At 43.5% G+C, this 20371-nt stretch overlaps 2 protein-coding genes across 4 annotated transcripts in view; both read right to left on the bottom strand.

The window, feature by feature from the left end:
- Positions 1 to 10957: 10957 nt before the first annotated feature.
- LPCAT2 (lysophosphatidylcholine acyltransferase 2) overlaps positions 10958 to 20371 on the bottom strand; it is a 28863-nt gene continuing 19449 nt past the window's right edge. For 2 of the 3 annotated variants that reach the window (XM_088136160.1, XM_088136162.1), the window contains exons 11-14: positions 19365 to 19518; positions 12361 to 12459; positions 11791 to 11932; positions 10958 to 11367 (exon numbers count right to left, since the gene is read on the bottom strand). In XM_088136160.1, coding sequence (XP_087992286.1) covers positions 11132 to 11367; positions 11791 to 11932; positions 12361 to 12459; positions 19365 to 19518 — 631 coding nt within the window. In that variant the 3' untranslated portion in view covers positions 10958 to 11131. The remainder of the gene's footprint in view (positions 11368 to 11790; positions 11933 to 12360; positions 12460 to 19364; positions 19519 to 20371) is intronic. The other variant, XM_088136161.1, reaches the window with a different exon arrangement.
- LOC103057915 (calpain small subunit 1) lies at positions 11894 to 18870 on the bottom strand. The gene is made up of 3 exons (XM_088136163.1): positions 14389 to 18870; positions 12361 to 12459; positions 11894 to 11932 (listed from the first exon to the last, which is right to left on the bottom strand). Exon 1 carries the CDS (start codon positions 18859 to 18861, stop codon positions 17947 to 17949), a length of 915 nt encoding a protein of 304 aa, XP_087992289.1. The 5' UTR covers positions 18862 to 18870; the 3' UTR covers positions 11894 to 11932; positions 12361 to 12459; positions 14389 to 17946.

The following is a 20371-nucleotide window of genomic DNA, read 5'->3' as shown; positions in this document are numbered from 1 at the left end:
AGAGAACTCAACTGAAGGCAACTCAAGATCATAAATTCTCTAGAACTGGAGAAGGTGAAAACTCCAGTTGGCTAATAGCCTTAGGGATTTCCCCCTCAATGGGATGTTTGCATACCAACACTAATATCACTGAATTCATAATCCAGAGCTAAGGTATGGTTTTAAACCATCTGGAATTATTTATTCCAGCCTGCAATGTATTTTGGTGCTATTCCTTTCTCTCCTAGACAGATTCTGTTTTGCAGAAATTTACAAAATAGCTAGAATGTAATTCTGTAATGCAATAATGTCCTAGTCCAAGCAGTAAACCACCATTTACATGTTTCCTGTATAGACAACCGAGAAAACAAACAAGAGATATATAACAGAACCCAAATGGCTCCGACTCACCTGGATCAAGGGGCAAGAAACAGTTAAATAATGAAACCAACTTTGCTGATACATTTAAAAAAAAAAAGTCTATTCCTGCATTCCTTAAAGTCAGTGTAGTAATCCAAATTCTTTTTTAAATCATCAGGTTTAATAACAAGAAGGTAAAACATGTCCTTCTCCCACTAAATTTTTTTTTTTTAAACTAAATGTTATCTGAACAGCATCAATTTTGCCTCACCGGACAATTACTACATTCAACACTCAAGCATCATATAGCTGCAGGGCACAGCAGTCTGTGTGCGAATCTTTTCATTCATCTATCTATGTTTTGCTTCCGGAGCGATCAGAGCGTGATGTGGGAACTTTCCCAGGTTTCAATTTTAAACAAACCCATCTGAAGCTGATTTAAATCTAATAGAGGTGAATATGTGTAGCCCAGGGTTGAACTGTGGAGTCCTTGGGGTTCTCTGAGCTTGGTTCCAAGAACCAAGCTCAGAGAACCCCAATGATTTAAATCTCCCTGTGGATCAGTGGGGGGCGGAGGAGCTAAGGTGCCTCTAGTAATTGCAAAGACACCCCTGCATACAATCCAGAAATGTCTAAGAGGGCAGAACATGCTGCAAGTCCCAGTGTGAAATGATGACTGAGGTCATTTTTATAGAAATGTTGACTGTCCAGCTGAAAAGAATTCATTGAATGCACACACACACATGCATACATTGTCTGTGGTCCCTGCAACAATCTGATTCTTCTGCCTGTTCTTACTGAGCACATTGTTGCTGGCATCACCAGCCACACACACACACACACACATCACACTCTGGTCCCAGCCCCACTTACCTTTCCCCACGGCAAAGAGAGGTCTTCAGAAGGACTCACCACTCTTTGATCCCCTCTTTCAGGAGAGGCTGATTCTCCCCAAGGAGAAATGGTCCATTCCCCAGTGGCGGATGAAGGAGGCAAACAGGGATGGTCAAGGTCCTTTTTGAAAGGTGCTCTTCTTCAGAACAAGGGAGAAACTGTAGGCAAGGCACCAGAGAAGCGTTTTAAACCTCTCTCCATGATTGAATTACTGGATTGATAAAAGCTTCACAGATGTCCTGCCCTGCAGCAAAGCTTCTTCCAAAGAAGACTTTAGCCCAGAGCAGCTGGTTCTCTTCCCTGCTTCCCCTGAAGGCTAAGACCTCTGATTTCCAAGGCATGAAGAGAAGAAAGGAGGAAAAACTTCACCAACATCTTCCCTTGGTTTCTTTCAGTTGTGAATGTCTCTCTCTCTCTCTCCCTCGTTCTCCCCCGAGCTTCTGGATGGGAGCGAACAGCCGGCTGGTAAATGTAATATCAGCTGCCCCCTCAAGGTACGGAAAAGTCCTCAATTGGATTTCCTCCCCCCACCCCAAAGGAGGCTTAATCTTGAATCTGTCAGGACCACATTGCACCTAATCGGGTTTGACAACAGTTTCATTTGTCCATTTATTTATTTATTTACATTTATTTACAGGGACTTAAAGAGCGCCCAACTTCAATGAACTCTGAGCACTTCAACAGGAAAAAGCCAGGACAGTAAAATAAGGTAACAGATGACATGCCTGGGGGTGCAGGGGGTGGGGGGAAGAGAAGGGGGGAAGAGAAGGGGAAAAAATCATACAAAACAGGACAAAATCTTACAGGAAAAAATGTTGCACCCAGTCTGGGAGAATAGCCAGATCTTTAGTGACTTTCTAAGCATCATCAGGGTAGGCTCCATACCAATCTCTGGCAAATGCTATTCCAGAGGCAGGGACCATGACAGAGACGGCATGTCCTAAGTCCTGACAGATAACATTGTTTAATTGAGGGGATCTGAAAAGCTTCCACTCTCCTCAGTCTTGCAGGACAGGCAGAAATGATTGGAGATAGGTGGCCCCTCAAATAGTCAGGACATGAACAGCTTTATAGGTGGCAACCAGCACCTTAAATGTACCTGGAAGCCAACTAGCAACCAATGCAGTTCACAGAGCAGTGGTGTCACATGGGCGTACCATGACATGCTCGTAACTGCCCGTGCTGCTGCATCTTACAACAGCTGTAGCTTCTGAATGGTCAAGAGCAGCCCCGTGTAGAGCGCATTGCAATTGTTCATTCATGGGGCGAAGGCCATTTTTTCCTCTGATGCAACAGTGATCAGATGTTCACATTATTGCTACCCATCCTGTGAGTAGTTCGGTTTTGTCTTCGTTATCTGAACACAACCCCTGTGGCTTAGGATGATGCTGAAAGTGGCCCATTACAGCTTACTGAACAAAACCTGGTTCAAACAAAACACAGCCTAATGTGATGCATGAACTCAGGCAACTGTGGCTTAGTCAACAAACTATGCTTAAGTTACTCATGGTTGAGTGTCACATTTGAACCCAGTCATGCATCAAACTTGCAGAAGACCTTCTAACCATATCATTTTCAAGATTTGCAGGAAAACAGCCTCACAGCACTGCCTGGAGAAAGAAACCTAGTGGAAAGGTTAACAACTCCCAAAGGAATAAATCAGAAGGAAATTTCCATAACTGTAGGAAAGGACACTGGGTCCCAACCTCTCATGAGAGATGAAGCAAGGCACTAGCAAAGATTCCAAGGGTAGCCCAAGGAATGGTGAGGCAAATGTCCCAGGAAACTAGTCCCATATTTGGGTAACAAACACTAAAGAGGAATGTTCTAATTGTTGGGTATGGTGCCATTAAATGCCTCTGTCTACCTGCTTTCCAGGCAGCCAATCAGTGCCTGTTATTTCAGAAATTAAATTCCAGATGGTGACACCATTCATGAACGGCCAGGGGTTGGAAGCACTGTGGGATGCTGAGTGCTCCTTTAGTTTAATTAAGGAGTACTTCATACAAAGCATCACATGAACCAAGATTCAGTCTCTGAAGCTCTAACATAATATTGGCTCTTGGAAAGCAGTACCTGCTTTGAACTGAGAGTGCATTGTATGAGAATTACGGTTCCATATGATACCATCAGCATCTACTGCTACATACCTTGTTTCAGTATCAATACAAAAAGGGAGGGGAGAAGGCCCCACCAAATTTGTGGCATCTAGCATTGTCCACCAAGTCATCATGCTTTACTAGGTGGACAATACTAGATGTTGCAAAGGTTCCTTGGACTCCCAGCAAACCAACCTGGGTGATTCACAGTGGTGCCTTTAATTTATTTTTTGTTCCATTTACATCTGTAGAATGGGGACAAGGGCCTTTTTATTTTTCCAGGACCTGTAACAACTCAGGACATAGCAATCCTTCTTAGCTCTTTGTTCTCAGCGTTTCAAGACTGACCACAATTTGGATGTGGATTATTATGATTCATCTTCAACTGCTTAGACAGGATTGACAATTTAACACTGTACAGGCACGAGTGCAAACCGAACACAATTGCAAGGGGAGAGGGAGGGAGAAAGAGACCCTCTTAATCTCTTAGCCAACTCACAACTTGCTTTTTTCTCTTCCTACCCAAATGGTTTATTTCTTCTCCTCAAGAACATGTTGATGAAAGATTTGGAAGTCTTTATAGAAGCACCCTAAAACTCCACCACAGCCCTTTCCGTATCAATCAGCAACACGCCCTTTGTGTTTTCTGACTCTGCACCATACTTTCTGCTTACTCTGATGGAAGAGGGGTTGAAATTATTGAAAATGCTTCCATGATTTTGGATGTTCAAAGGCTGAGAGACTAAATAAAATCCCAACAGGGAAACAGATCCATGAAATCATTTTAATTTAACAAAACCTGCTGCATTGCTTTGCAAACATTAAATGCCATGGGTGATAAAGTCAACTAGCTTTTGGCTAGAAAGGTAGCAGCTGTTTAAACACTGATTCTTAAGAGTTAGAAGAAGCTTTAAAATGAAAGAGACCCCCTTCCTTTGATACAAATAGCACATGATAAGAAATGATGTTCCCTTCGGGTGGAATTTTTACCATTCGTGCCAAAATGAAAATCAGTAAAAATAGAATTTTTAGATACTCCTTAATTCCTTTCCTTTATTCATTTAGAGTTGAACAGAACTGAGATCAGTGCCAGGAAATATGAGCTTCCTTGAAAACATCTGCAGTGGAGTATGGGCTATGCAAAGCTTTGGAGATTTGACTGAAACTTAATTGAATTTCCAAATCAAACTGACTTGCTGAATTGAATCAGAAAGTTGAACATGTTCTTTCATTTTTTTCCAGTTGTTAATAAATGAACATATATTAATGGAACAAATGAACTCAAAAAGAAACAAAAACAAAATACATAATGAAAAAGATACATGTGAAACAGAAACTTCAGTTCTTTAACAATAAATCAAATCTTTAGCATGTGGAATAACATTGACTGGACTTGCCTAAATATTGATAGGAAACCAGTTCATATGTAAACAGTGAACAAATGTCCCCAGTTCAGGGTTTTAAATCAGGTGTAGCAAAGTCTTCACTCTTTAGCTGAAGATCAGGAGTGTCTATAGGGAGAGGCTTAAAAAATTCAAGATGGGGTTATAACCAAAGACCTGCCCCTTTTAATGTATAGGCTTCAATTGCATGGTTGTAGCTACCATTTCACCTTCTTTAACCCCTCTGTGGACACCCCTGTGGAAGAACACACATGGTAAAAAGCGTAATGGTTAAATTGTGTTATACTATATAAACTAGGAAGCCCCTTGCTGGATTATTCTGTAGGCCTTCTAGTTTGTCTTCTAGAGGGCCGCATGATACATTTGGGAGGCTTCTGAGCCTGGAATGGAGAGCCAGAAGCTTTCCATGGTTGCTTCCCCATAACCAATATCGAAAACACATGCTTATGATTAGGGAGGGAGTCAAGCTCTATCAGTACAGGTAGTCCTCACTTAACAACCATTTGTTTAGTGACCAAAGTTGTGATGGTGCTGAACAAAGGGACTTACAATTGGTCCTCACACTTATAACTGCTGCAGCACCCCTGCAGTCATGTGATTGTGATCCGGATGCTTGGCAACCAGCTCACACTTATGATGGTTGTAGCATCCCGGGGTCATGTGATTGCCATCTGCAACCTTCTTAGCTGGCTTCCAGCAAGCAAAATCAGTGAGGAGCCACATGATTCACTAAATGACCACATGATTTGCTTAACAGCCATGGTGATTCGCTTAATGACCACTGCAAAAAAGGTCATAAAGTTGGATATGACTTGATTAACAACTGTCCTGCTTAACAACAAATTTTTCCAGTCATTAAGCAAGGACTACCTGTATTAGCAGCTACAGAATGGTGGATCTTCCATGAAACTATCCGGTCCCTTTATCAAGCCCTCCAAACCAGCAATCAGGATCTCAACCCCACTGTCAGCAAATTCCACCATTCTTTGGAGTCAGGCAAGGCAAAAATTGTGTAAGTGTGTAAATGCTGTGTGAAATAAAGACATGGATGTTGTCAGCTTTGGATTGCATTTTAGTGGCTGACCTTGAGTTCTAAACCTGTAAGAGAAGAAGGAAAAATCTCTCTCCTTGTTATCTATGTGGTGCATTATGTTACGTATCCCTAAGGCCTCTCCCATCACCCTCATTCATTCCAAACTAAAAAGCCCCAATTGCTGCAGTCTTACTTGATAAGGGAGCTATTCCAGCCCCCAAATCACTTTGAGTGCCCTTTTTCGCACTTTTTAAGCAGTATAATTCCATTCTTTAAGTCCAGTAATCAGAACTGGATTTAATACTCAACAGGTGGTTTTAGAACTAAGTCTTTCCCAGGCCTACTTAGAGATCCTATATTTTTTTCTGCACAAAAATATATATGTGGGAGCAGTTGAGCCCTTGACTTTTTCCTAAATTAGGGTAAGGGTGGAGATATATCACAGAGATCCAAGTTATTTGCAAAAAGACACGTTGGCTGCAAGGGACAGATTTTACCCTCCCCCATCAAGGCTTGATGTAGACTTTGCTTGCTGCAGAAATCAACAGAAGGGAGCTATTAAGGCATGACATCAAGTTTTTTAAGATGGGGAAACGTGTTGTTTTCAGCACACTCTCTTTGGCATAACTTTTCTTTTAAGAAAAAAGTTGGTGTCATCTTGTAAAATGATGTCCATAATGAAAAACATTTCCCTTGGCTGATGATGAAGTTAGTGGCTTGAGGATCTTTGCTCTCATCCATGTTTTGAGTCTTGGCTGAATGATGGGGTACTTGATGGAAGAATGGGAGAGACTTAAAGCTGCATAGCTTCCCTAAGTTTCCTAAGGTCTATTTTTTAAAAAACCAACATGCATGTTTTGCAGATACAGTCCATCGGCAAACTACATCTGAGATGGTTTCACATTCTGTCCCTTTGTCCTTCATTTTATAGCTGGACTGAATGCTCCTCCTGCATTTTAAAAATTGTTCTTCTATTTCATGGGAATAAAATGGCTTTTTGGTCTTGCTGTTTTGTCAGCGTGTTGTCTGTCTCTCCGCCTTCTCAACTTCTTGGGGATCCTTGGTGTCCTACCGTTCCATGAAATTCCAAAGAAAAGCTTTAGTGAGTTTTTCAGGTCGGGCCAGCAACCAGAGAGAGCAGTCTGGCCCTCTACAAAGTGAGTATTTGTCTATCTGTAATATTCTAGCATTCTCCATCACTTGGAGTAGAAAAATAGGAACCAAACAGTAAATTTGGTTCATCATAAATTGACATTCAGAAAAAGATATTCTAGAGCAGTGTTTTTCAAACTTGGCAACTTTAAGATGTGTGGACTTCAACTCCCAGAGTGCTGGCTGGGGAATTCTGGGAGCTGAAGTCCACACATCTTAAAGTTGCCAAGTTTGAAAAACACTACTCTAGAAGCTTCAAGAGTAGGTAGAAATATAAAGAAGCCCCTTTCATAGAGGAAGAAAATAAGGAAATTGGAGGACAAGTATCAATTCAGAAAAGGCTGGGGTTAGATCTTTTCTAAACCCTGAACCCTGGTTTACAAAGCAGAGCTGGTGGGCACACATCAGTTACTATCGGCAGTGATAGCTTGGTTCAGGGAATGGCTGGGTTCCCAGAAAAGGTCCAACCTCATTTTGCCTGGTCACTTATGTCATGTAAACCCAACCTCTGTTTGTGCATTCCTTCTGACCCACCCAGGTCAAAGATACACATGCATTTTAAAAACAAATGTGGAAGAGGGTTCAATGCACTTCTGCTTTCCCATCCAAGTTTCCTTCCACTCCCACCACAACATTTAAAAAGGTCAAGGTGGTCTTCTGTAAATCACCTGGAGCACTACCAATCAATCCTTATAACTAGGGTCGCTATACCTGGAATGCAAACACAAAGTGGATGCCTGCAAAGCGTTCAAATGTTTTGTTCCTCTTTGCCATCATCTTGCAGTCACTTGGATACAGCAATTCTACTTACTATCTACTCCTCCAATAGAGAGAGGAGATCAGGATATTGTCCCAGAGACCATTTCAAGCCGTGGATGTTGTGAAGGAATGAGAAGGGCATTCAAGATGTAGCATGACCTGAGCTCTGAGAGGCAGTTAAAAATACCCAAAGTAAAAAGAAGGAAAGATGGAACCTTCTGGGGATTTGAAAGTCTTTTGCTGGTGAACAGCAAAAAATCATCAGTATGAAAGAATCAAGTTATTAATGTAAAATAAAGAGAGTCGGAACAAAGCTAAGCTGAACAGTTTGAGATGGGATTGAGAATGGGTAGGAAAGTGATACAGCCATTTCAGATTTGTGTGTGTGTGTGTGTGTGTGTGTGTGTGTGATGGAATCAAAGCAACAAGAGGAATGATTCATTGGGTAGTAAAGTTCTGGATGAAAGTGAGAAGACAAAAAAACACAGTGGAAGAAATCTTCTTTTTTATCCCCAAAACGGATAAAATGTTGAGCATAGAGTCCCCAATGAATTATCCCAATGGAATGTGGCCAAGGGCCATAAGTGGATGAGGACACCTATTCCCTTTTTTGACATCTTCTGCTCCTGATCTTTCTCATGTTCACTTCCACACCTCACACTTCCCTGAAACAGGGAAACCAGCTTTGCTGTTTCCAGTGGTCTGAACTGCACCCTTGCTTTCAAAATTGAGTTGAAGGTGAGACACTGCCCACCTTTGAAACTAAATACAGAAAGGTTTATTGTATTGGCTGGCAACTCCCAGATACTCTCCTTCTCAAAATGTAGTCATGCCAGTCATATTTGTCTCTTGGAGAGCAGCAAGTAAATTGGTCTTCTCAGGTTGATTGAATTAAGCCCATCAAGGCTGAGAAAGAAGCTGGAAATTCACCATCCAAGGTTATGATGAGTCAGCCATTTGGCAACTCTGGCTATGACCAATATTTTAATGGGGACTATTGGATTATTTCTAAACAGACTCCTTGGCCCTCAAAGATTTATGGTCATTGGTGGAGGCTGTGGCAAAATAAAGGCAATGCAATTGAATTAAAGAGTTGAGATGCTTTATAGGATTCAGGTGGACAACTCTGTCCTTAGGGCTGACAAGAAACCAAGATATGTACTATCCTTTTTGGAAATACAGAGAGGACTGGGAAATAGTACAACTGAGCCAAAGAAATCTTGGTTTATGTTAGATTAAGGTGGACTGTTAAGCTGAAAGAGTTAGAAGAAAGTTTAGTTGCCAACATAGCTAATCAAGGAAATACGTTTCAGTACAATAGAAATAGGAACGTCTTCCTTGTTCCTACATCATGTTAAGATGTGGTTTGCCTTCGATAGGGCAACCTGTAATAGAAGAACATAAGAATAGCCCTACTAGATCAAGCAGATCCCACAATTCTTTTGGTTTGATGGTAATATGGCCTGAGCAATACTGAACTTTGAGGTCACCCTAGCTGATGCAGTTGAAAGACATGTGCTTCATTATCATCCTAGATGGAGGTCTTGCCTGGAGACCCACAAGGCTCATGCTATTCAATCTCTGAATAACCGAGATCAGAGTGCAGAAGACAGGTGTATCTTACATTTCTGTAGCAGTCACTCAGACAGAAATTGCCTATTTCTGCTCAGGAAACTCAGTGAAAATCCAGCCTCAAAACTGATTTTGATAGGTTAAAATTCTGGGCTGAAAAATGAGCCATTGAAAGCAGCTCTGTGTTGATATACAGACATCTCAAAGATGCAAGGAAGATAATGGGGAAGATACAGCTTTGCATCAGTAGGTACAGAAAAGGATCTTTGCTGATCACAAACTGAAAGGGTATCCACAGTGAATTTCAGCTGTTACAAGCAGCTGGGGGCAGGAGGGGAGGGAACTGGACAATTTCTACAGACACACAACCCCCTAAGGTCTCTTCTAATTGTGAACTTGATTTAGGATTGTCTCCGGCTGAAATACTTTCTTGTCACCTTTTTGGCAAAGGACACACCACTTTCCAATCCTCAACAGCTGTCTTCAATGGGACTGAGCTGGAGATACATGTCCAGTGTTTGGGGCTCTCCTGAAAAAAAAAAGGGGGAACTTCTGATAGCTGTGCAGATCTTTGGAAAGGTGCTTTGAAGCAATTCCGCAAAGCAGAGCAGACAGTCCCAATTTTAATCAGCCAGGCAGCTATTTTGCTTGGTCACGTGAGCAATCACAAATGCAGAAGCTGAGTGGGACAGTTGAAGGGTCTAGCCTCCATCTCAAAGAAAAGTGGAGGTGGAGCAATGAATCTCCTTAGGGCAAGATAGATCTCAGGATGGATTGTCTGCCCTGTACACATCTGATTAAGCACCATCAAGTTGTTTACGACCTTTAGTGACCACACAGATTTTCTCCATGATGATCTATCCCTAACCTGGTCTTTCAGGTTTTCTAACAGTGCACATCTACTGATACTTTTTTTCCTCTCTCTGGGAAACTAACAGGGACAATACCCATTAAATGACCACGAGGGGGCAACGGTGCTTCACATTTCTTAAACATTCAGACCCATATGGGATAATTAAATCAGATCCCTCAAGACAGATGCAGAGTATTTCATTCACATCATGACATTGGAGCTAAAAGCTTCTGGCTCATGGATGGGAATCTTCTGAGCCTCATTAATTACATCAGAATGCAACCATGCGTTCATTTTGCTCCCCTCTGCAAGTCGCAGAAAGTTGCAGAAAGCAGGGGTTTATGACTCAGCCAATGGTGATTTATTGGCGAATTGATTATTTATTTTAAATAGCTTTGCATGATAAATACCGTGAACCTGGCTCACGGTCACTCTGCAGAGTTTTAGACAGGCAGTGGAACTACTTATCTAGTCTTGGCTAGATTCAGGATAGGTCCTGGTTAGCCCTTTATACCAGGAGATCTCATAGCTGTTGGCTAACCTGGGAAGATTTTTTGTAAAAAAGACAGAGGCACCAACTCCCTTGAGTAACACTGCTGAGAAAATTGCACAGGAATCGAATTCAGCTGAAGGCGGAGAAAATGGGGCTTGCAAAATGTTTTCGAACAAATGTTGTTCAAAAGCAGCTCACAAACGTTGATGCTTTTGAATGAAATGTGTTAGAAAAGGTGCTGCCAGACCCTTTCTGATTTTGGGGAAGTGAGGAGTAGCACGGTTTTCCTCCTCCAATTTCATCTCAGCGTAAACTCTTCTTCTGCAACAGAATCACCGTTAATGCAATACAAACAGCAACCCCCTTTCCCCAGATTTATTTACTGAAAAATAGTTCTTGACATACATGGAAGCATAAGTTCCAAAAGCAAGGTTTTGCTTTACTCTGTATGGTTAAAAAAATCCCCCAAAGATTTGGATTTAATAAAATGTATCCTTCTGCAGATTAAATTAATATATATTAAGCTTTTTAGATTCAGTCTTCTTTTTTATCTGAAATATTTGAATGTTCCTCTTCGGTTATTAGAGGACAGACTTTGTTCCTTGGCATTGGAGTTGTTTCAAAAGAAGATAGACAACTTGGGGTTGTGGGCAAGCCCTCGCCAGAACTGAAGTCTGCCTCTGTAAACAGCTGGCAGCGTTGTAGCTCAAGATACGTTGTAAACAGCTTGGCGTATTCGGGATGTTTCTCAGCAAAATCCTTGAACTCTTCTAAAAATAAAGGAATGAATAACATTATTTCAAACACGGGGACTGGTCTGAGGTCACACTAAACCAGGAGAAGGCAACTTATGTGTTGGCTGCATGGGGTAAACCAGATAGGAGGCACAACTGGATGAGCTAATTCTACTTTATTGTAAGCTACAGTGACTTAATCTTGCAAGGGTGAAAGTACAAATCTCCCACTGTCTCCTTTACCGCCCAAGAAACGAGAGAGGGTCTCTTCTGAGCCTCTTGCCTCGCCCATTATCCAGCTGTGGGATATGCTGTCCCTTATCTGACCGTTCCCTTGGCAGCGTCTCTTTGCCCAGTCTCCCAAGGTCTTTCCCACATACCATTACATCATGCCCCAAAGTCTCCTCCCAGCTGTATCCCTGAATCTTGGTTTCCTTAATTCCCGCTTGGCTACCTTACCGTACGAAAGTTTGTTAGAGTTGTCAGCATCAATCTCCTTGAAGAGGTTTGAAACATCAAGGTCAGGAAGCCCTAGCGATGAACGGATAATTAGGGCAAATTCATCTTCTGTTATGCTGCCATCTTCATCAATGTCGAAAAGCTGAAAACAAAGAGGGATTGACTGATCTGTTGGCAAGGAGGATAACGCTCAGCTTTGACACATCTCGAAATCTTAGAGAACTCCCCAGATGGAGAGCTCCCCGGATTTCTTTTAAAGCCATGATGGAATTCCATCTACCCCTTTCAAAGGTTCTGCTCTTCATTTTGGGGTGGTGGAAGACTTGGATCCCACAAGGATTACCTTCTCTGATATGAACTGCTCATGACTTCAGAGCCAAATAATCCCCCTTTCAGAAGAACAGCTAATGCCACCCCAAATCATGACATTCCTCCCAGAGATCAGAAAAAGTCTGATGGCATCTTATGACTGGTACCTGAGCTCTGCACAGAATCTCTGCACCCACAGAAATGCTCTACCTAGAATTGCAGGCCTGTGCTGCACCTGAGCTCCTCAGTCGGAGGATTTACCTGAAATGCCATTTGAATCGTCTGCTCTGTGTTGGCAGGATTACATAGGACTGATAAGCCAATCACGTATTCTCGGAAGTCTATGGTACCATCCCCATTCTGAAAGAAACACAGGGCAACAGCAAGTTTTGTTAAAGTTGCTCAGTGATGCTGATGTAGATTTCTACAGGTGTGAGGTCTGTACACACCTCCCACAAATAACTCTCTGCACTCAGATCCTATCGCATCCTGGCTTGTCGACTTTTATTTCTTCTGTTGTACTATTTTTAGTTGGCTAAAGGTTTCCAGCTTCTTTAAATGGCTCCACTATTTACCTTGACTCCTGGAACTGCAACAGAGACTTGACACCTGACTATTCAAACTTACTTGAATAAGTAGTTGATTCTTATTCAGTGGTTGATTCTTATTCCGACCTACTGTCTGAATCAAGAGATTTTATAGGGCGCAGGAAAAAGTCATCTGACCTGTCTCCCCAATGAGTATGACTAAATTCCCATGGCAAGTTCCCAACAGTTTCCTCTTTGGACCAAAGTTGAGGAATTGGCACCCCGACCAACCAAATTTGGATGTTATTCAACTGAACATCCAATCATAATATCTGCATGTTGAATAAAGTCAACAACGATGCCTTTTTCCCACAGCCATTGGGTTGGTGCCCTTCAAAACACCCATTCCAACAAGAAAGCAACTTTTCTTCCTAGATGTATCTCAGCAATGGAGAGTCCCTGCACTTCACAATATTTGAGGAACTAGCCAGGAATCAAATTTAAACATCCAAGCATGTTAAAACTTGCCAACAATTGTCTTTTAAGCCAACTTTCAACAGCACCTTTTAACTGGCCAGTTCTTTTCTCTGCACAATGTAATATTGCTCATTTGAAAGCAAAAGGAAGCCAACATTAGAGGCATCCTCCTTTTTATTCCCCAAACCACAATCCTAGAAAGTTTTGCTCGAGGGAAATAAGACCCTGAAGTTATCGAGTAAACCTCTACTGTTGGCTTCATGTGGAGACTTGAATATGGCTCTTCTGGTCCAAGTCCAGTTACCTTTCTCATTCTGTTCCAAATCTGTGGGATCTATCTTGAAATCCTTGCTTTCTAAAACCCCGGCAGATATAGATGCTCTGCCCATAAAATAAACCAAGAAATGCACTGGTTTGCATTGCTAGCCCAGCCTTCTCTCCTTGTTGTCTTCCCCAGCCTCTTAATATTAGATTGGAATACTTTGCAGAAGACATCTGACATTGTGGATTTTGGACAGCATTTCACTCCAGGGTGGCACCATTTCAAAACCCTCCTGGCTTTGCATTCCTGCCCAAAAGATTGCACCCTGTTCCAGGGTGTCAGCTGCAGCATTGAGAGGGTTAAGCTCACATACTTGCAGACCAGCCTGAGGGAGACGGGTTACATTCCAATCCTTAAGCCCTAGCAAAGGAGAATGGAATGCTGCGCATGAAAACTTTTATTTTTCCTCTTGAATGCAGGAAGAATCACTTCTGCTGGGGGAGGGGGGGGGAGGAGCAAAGAGCAAGGAGTACCTTTGCTTTAACAAAAATAAAGTTTCGTTAACTTTTCCAGCAACACAGGCCCGGATTTTTGTTTGATTCAGTTCCTTTTCTGAACCCAACTGCAGAATGCCAACAAAAATACCAAACTGAAATCTTCTTACAAGGTTCCTGGTAAGCGAGTGGATCTTGCCGAGGCAAAATGTAGACTGGACACCTCCCAGATCCTCCTTTCCTTCCTGTTTGCAATTCCAATCCATTATATAAAACAGCAGGCAGGGAGGAAAGCCCCCCCAACCTTCTGCTTAATTGCCAGGCCTTTGCCTGGGAATGGCCCTGCACACTTGATAAACAGGAGAGCAGTAAGCTTAGAAACTCCTGGGGGGGGGGCATCTGTCTGAAGCCCCCTCCTCAAACTTAAATTGACCCCAAGTCCATTTTCACAAACATCCAGAGTTTATGAGCATGTCTCACTTCCCTGGACCTGCAAAGACGTTACAGAAAGGGAGCCCCAGATGCCCACCTTAGCTGCCAGGGAACCTCTGTTTCTCTTTAAACTCCAAATCAAGAGCGTTTTGCTTTGAATAGAGGCAAAGACCCGGTTGAAAACAAATACAAAATGCCCAAAGTCTCTGGAACGGAAAAGAGGTAGCGGCAAATGTTTATATTGCTAGGACGAACATTCAGAAAGCCGTCAAGATGTTTCTTCAAAAAAAGGTCTCCAGGAAACTAGTGGGTTTTGATGTCCGTTAATCTGAAAGGCCAAACACTCGACTCTCCTTTGGAAAGGAAGCAGCTGGTTCAGGATTCCCATCCACCCACTTTCTCTGCTCCGTGTGACATTCCTTCTTCTCCAAAGCTTTGCTGTGTACGTTGGCTTGCAATGTTTATTTTGGCCTACGCAGATCAGCTGCAGCTCTTCTGACGCAGCAGACAGAGGCACCTGGCTGACCACGGCTGATCCCAAGAAGCTAAGGCAAGGTCAGTCCTGGTTATTACTTGGATAGGACACCACTCAGAAGACTCAGAACTGCAAGCGAGAGTAGTTAGAAAGCCTCTTAGCTGAAAGCAATGGGAGGCACCTTCCTCTTGTTGCCAAGAAACCAGCCCGTAAAATGATTGAGAGTACAGCTTGACTCAAGGGAGACATTGTTTTGCTTGCAAAGGCGTATGCAGAAAAGAGAGAGAGAGAAGAAAAATGTGTGTGCATTTCTGTAGTTCGAGCAGGGAGGAGCAATTAAAAATAAAGTAGTATTTGATATTTTTCCCCCCCCAATAAAGAACTGCACTGGAAACACGGCAAAGAAAGGTTGAACTTATTCTTTGGCCAAACTATCCCTCTAAATGTGCAAATACATTTGCAGCAAATTCACTGGGTGAATCTTTATCTCCCCCCCTGGTTGCCCCACCCCTATAAAATTATCCTTTTTTTTTTTCTTTTTCTTTTAAAAGGATGGAATTCTCCTGAGAAACACAAATGGCCCAAACCAACATCAGGGTCAACATTCGACACCATCAGATCAAACATTTAAGGCAGGAGAAAAAATGATCAGTTAAAATAGAACCCAAAGAGCTATTTCAACAGACTGGGTTTCTTCAGACACTCTTGGGTGCTGCGCCATTGATTTCAATGGTCCTTAGGGACACCTTTCTAATGGCAGACTATGAATGAGCACTCATTGCACTCAAGCAATGGGCCTGAGATTTAGAAGCCCAACTGGATCCATCTGCCCTACCCAGGAACATTTTTCAGGGCAGCCGAGTCCCTTTCTTTAGGCCGCCAAAATGTCCACCCCATATCACTGTCCCTAAATTCTGGAGGACACTAACCTGGGCAAGCTGTAATGCACCCCCTATGGCAGTTCTTGAGGGCAGTTACAAAACAATTCCATAGGAACTAAGGTCCTGTCCAAGTGCGGAAGGGTCAATCAAAACATTGTATTTTCTATAAGGATGCAAGGGCTTAATCTTCTTACTCCTCATTAAATAAAGAACCCAGACAATTCCAATTTATTCTCTATATAGCTGTTATTGTCCAGTATGATTCCTTTTCCATGCATGTGGGCAAATTTTGGTAGACTGTTTAAATTTTATTAAAACCAAACCCACTTTGATCGCATCCATGATCTAGAACCAAACTGCTTTATTTTGGTCCATCCGCTGATGACTGCTATACTCTGGCCAGTGACCGGAGTAAAGATATGTATATATGTATGTATGACTTCAATGGGCAGAGAGAATGACATGGTCATAGGATATAGGGAGAACAAGGAGATGAGGAGGAGGTTTTAAAAAAATCCTGGGCACTCAGAGTCTTAACAAGGCCTGCAGTTGCAGAATCTGGCTGTCCACAATTTAGAAAGTTGCCCAGTTGGGTTCCTTAAGGAACTTCTTCCTTAAGGAACCTGAGGCAAGGAACTTCTATGGAACAGCAAATGATCCTTTGAGACTTTTGGCCAAGGACAGGACAGAGCTGCAACAACTGACATGGAGCAAGCAATGAGACGATGACCTCTTCCTCTGAGCTGGCTCGGAGATGCTGGCTCTCATATCATTTCAACTAGAACTTTTCCAACTAGAGTTGGATCAAGAAACCATCAAGGCCACTTCACACAAAACGCTCAGCCACAGTGGGTAAAGCCCCAAACAAAACCAGTATGAGGCACAAAGCCAGTCAAAATCAGGGAGAAGGAACAAGCACATTTTGGAGGTCTACAAGATCCACTCAGGGCAAGACTGGGATGTGTCCCAGAGGAGGTAGAGGTGTCATCTTTCGGCCAGTTCAGGTCACAACAAGGACAGCCACGTCTGAAGTGGTTGTCCAGGTCAAAAACAAATAATCTAGTGATAGGTTTTAGTCCAGGGGCTCATTTTTCCACCTGCAGCAAATGCTCATGGCTCAAGATTGACAACCACACAAAAGAAAGGAATGGCATTCCACAATGCAAAGTATGTTGTTGCTGCCACCCTTGCCAAAACAGCCTACAAAACAATCAAACAATTAGCAGTATCCCCCTTTCGTTATGATCCAAGTTTATTTTCTCTTCTTTACAACCGACAGATGTTTGAGAACTAGTCAGAAAAAGATCTATTTTTGTCATTATTCCTTTCTGCCTCAAACCAGCTCTCAGCAAAAGCAATGAAAAAATGCTAAACCAGAAGTTGTAGATATAATTTCCCTCTGGCTGCGTTTCCACCCTTCCACAACTAGTTGGTTTCCAAATCTCCCAGATCACTATTTCCATCACCCCAAGTGACCACTGCTGAGTATGATGGCAACAGATACACATATCTGGAGGGCAATAGGTTGGGAGAACCTAATCTTATTCCTTCAAGAATGAGTTTAGGATCCTGAGTGCCCTTCCATGAGAAGAAGACCACAGAGCTCCTGGAATAACTGGAATTCCAGATATGTTCAACAACAGACACATCTGTAAATTAAAGCAGATTAGACTTTAAAAAGAACAAGAATAACTAGCTTAACAGGAGCGGTGAGTATTCAGGGCTTAGAATGCCAAAATGTCAATTTAGGGGGAGAAGATGAAAGCAACATTGGAGATGAAGTAAGGAAAGGAGAGCAAAACATGGTCTGCTGAAGCAGAGAGGGGCAGAATTTAGGATAATGATAATAACAGTTGCTTCCTTTCGTTGCACAATGTAGGCATTAACCTAAGGAGAGCAGAATACATTTTGTTGTGCCACAAAATACTGGGTTTTCTCCCCTAGCTTCCTATGAAATAATCCACAGCTTCCAATGTGCTTCCAACATTCCTAACATGAGCTTGCAACCTTAGACTATTGTACAATTCAGGCAAGCGAAAAACAAAACGTAGCAAAAATGTAAGCTTTCTTCAAGCAATCAGCAAGCATTCCCACAAAATGCATGCACTGGCGAACCTCCATATCCCAAAGGTGCTGTCAACCCAAAGGCACTTGCTGTAAGCAGGAAGGTTTATTTTGAGGGTTGGCAGAAGTAATTTTACTTCTCAGCTATCCCTCCTCCCCCAAACCCCCTATATGGTAGGAGAGATGGTCCAAGGCGGAGCACACCACCGGTTTCCTCTTCCCACCACTTGCTGTCTTAAGAGTACATGGTCAGCTGTAGCCACTCTTCAATGTTCATCTGGACTTTTCCATCCCCGGCCCGGTCCAGAGATTTGAAGGCACGGAACATTCCATCCAGGCGGACCAGGCAGCTGATGAAGTTGTTGAAGTCCATGCTGCCGTCTTCGTCGGCGTAGCGGCGGATCATCAGGGCGTAGAGCTGCTCGTGGAGATTAAACCCCGCGGCCTTGAAAGCGGCAGGCAGATTCCCCATCTCGATTCTCCCCGCCGAGCCGGTGTGCTGCTTGAAGGCACACTGCCATTTCTTGATGTTGCTCCACAGATACCGGAACTGATAGAAGTCCAGCTTGCCCGTGGCGTCGCTGTCCATGACGGCCACCATGCTTCGGCAAGTGTCCAGGCTAAAGCCTTCGGACTGCAGGTCCTGATGCCGGGCCATCACCTTGTTGAGGATATTCATCAGCTCAGTGGGACACACTTCCATATCATCACCAGCCAGTTGGGCAAAGAGTCGTCGAAACTGGCGCATCTCCTCGCTTTCGTTGGCTTCCACATTGGCAAAATGGCTGCGGGGGGCTGGAGGGGGCTCTGGTTTGTACTGAGCTGCTGCTTCGCTGATGATATTCACAAGCCCTCCAAGAAGCCCCATAACGTTGCTGGCTTTGCTGCCGCCACTGCTGCCACCACCACTTCTTCCTCCTCCTCCTCCTCCTCCACCACCACCACTACCTCCTCCTCCTCCTCCTGTCAGGAGTCCACCAAGGCCTCGTATCAGGGCACCTCCAGTACCCCCACCACCTCCCAAGGTCTTCAGGAGAGCTGCTCCAGCACCACCACCTCCTCCTCCTCCTCCTCCTCCTCCTCCGCCTCCGCCTCCTCCACCACCACCACCACCGGTGGCGGCATCTAGTAAAGCTTGAGCAAGAAACATGGAGAACCCCAGAACCTGCAGCGTCTTTCAGAAGCTCCGAGTGTGTTTGAAGAGAGCAGAGCTGGGCGTGCTCTGCAAGAACAGATTTGCTGCCAAAGGAAATTGCAGTCCTTCATGTCCGCACACGTCATTTTCCACAGCTGGAATCTATTGTGGGCACACACAAGGCCTCGCCCAAGCCGAGCGAGGGTGGAATTTTCCTTTTGCAAACTTGGAACTGGGAAGTCTTTTCAAGCAGCCCAGATCTTGCTTCCCTCTCAAATCTTTTCTCTTTGTTGGCTCTTCCTCTATGAATCCTAGCCCCCACCCCCAACCCAGTGCCTCTGATCTGCTTTATATTACACGTTAACATTCTCTTTTCTTTATACACACACAAGCACTTTCTCTCTCTCTCTCTCTCTCTCTTTTTCTGGCTATGGAGATGTCGAAGTCACAAGCTTCATTTCTGCAAGCACTACAGTTCTTGGTTTATTCGTTCTTGGGGGAACAAATACAATACTTACTCTGTCAAAGAGAGTAAACAGCTCTTGGAGGACATCTGAGACGGGCAGCTTCAGATAGTTAGCAAACTCCTCGATCCCAATCCGGCCACCTTTGGACATGCAAGCAATCGTGGCAAATTGATCCAGCTGCTCACGGATGTTGTCCCATTTGAGACTACCCAAAGGAGGGAGAGAAGGGGTGAAATTAGCAGCTACCACTTTTCAAGGGGAACTCAGGGCTTGAAGCCAAGCAGTTAGCTAATTGGGAAGCAACAAAGGTTTACATGATGGATCGGCACATCAGGAGACCTGGTCCAAGGGTTGTCACAATGAGACACAGTTGAGTCTCTTTATGGGTTCCAGGCATGAACGGGCAAGGTGGAAGAAGAAGGAAGCTTCTGACCAGATATATATGATACATAGATTTTTTTCCCAAAGGGTGCAATTCAGTGCCTTTGCAACTGTTGTGCCTGGAAATCCACTCTTAACATTAGCCAGACTCCCTGTCTTATTGGATCTTAACATGTTTAGGGTTCTTTCTTTCTTTTAAATAGGAATCTGGCCTACTGGAAAGCCATGTGTTGGTCTTCAGCCTCATCCCAGCCTCCAAAAATCCTTCTGGATCCCACAGAAGCCCCACTGGCATTGAAAGAAACGGGAAGAGATGGCAGAGCAAAAATCAAAAATAAAGTGGATAACTGCAGTCCAAAGCTTTGTACCCACTTGCATGGGGGGGGGGGGGGGAAGGACATAAAGGGGGTGTGAAGAAACTTCCTTGGGGACTCAAGTGACCACCTGCCTTCTGGGAATGGGCACTGTATCTGGCCACACCTACTGGAAGCTATTTGATGGCCATGCAACCATTTGGGAAGAACGCCTTCAACACCCTCTAAGACAGTGTTGCTCAACCTTGGTGGCTTGAAGATGTGTGGACTTCAACTCCCAGAATTCCCCATCCAGCATGGTCTACAAGTCCACACATCTTCAAGCCACCAAGGTTGAGCAACACTGCTCTAAGAAGTCCAACT

This window comes from Python bivittatus, unplaced genomic scaffold, assembly GCF_059951505.1.
Source record: "Python bivittatus isolate LINGU-HERP-01145 unplaced genomic scaffold, Pbiv_v1 ctg000190_np1212, whole genome shotgun sequence".
Taxonomy (NCBI): Eukaryota; Metazoa; Chordata; class Lepidosauria; order Squamata; family Pythonidae; genus Python; species Python bivittatus.
This window is presented reverse-complemented; position numbering and strand designations above follow the sequence as displayed.

What these genes read in the sequence shown, in the direction of transcription:
- LOC103057915 (XM_088136163.1), bottom strand. Translation starts at nt 18,861, where the DNA reads ATGTTTCTTGCTCAAGCTTTACTAGATGCCGCCACCGGTGGTGGTGGT.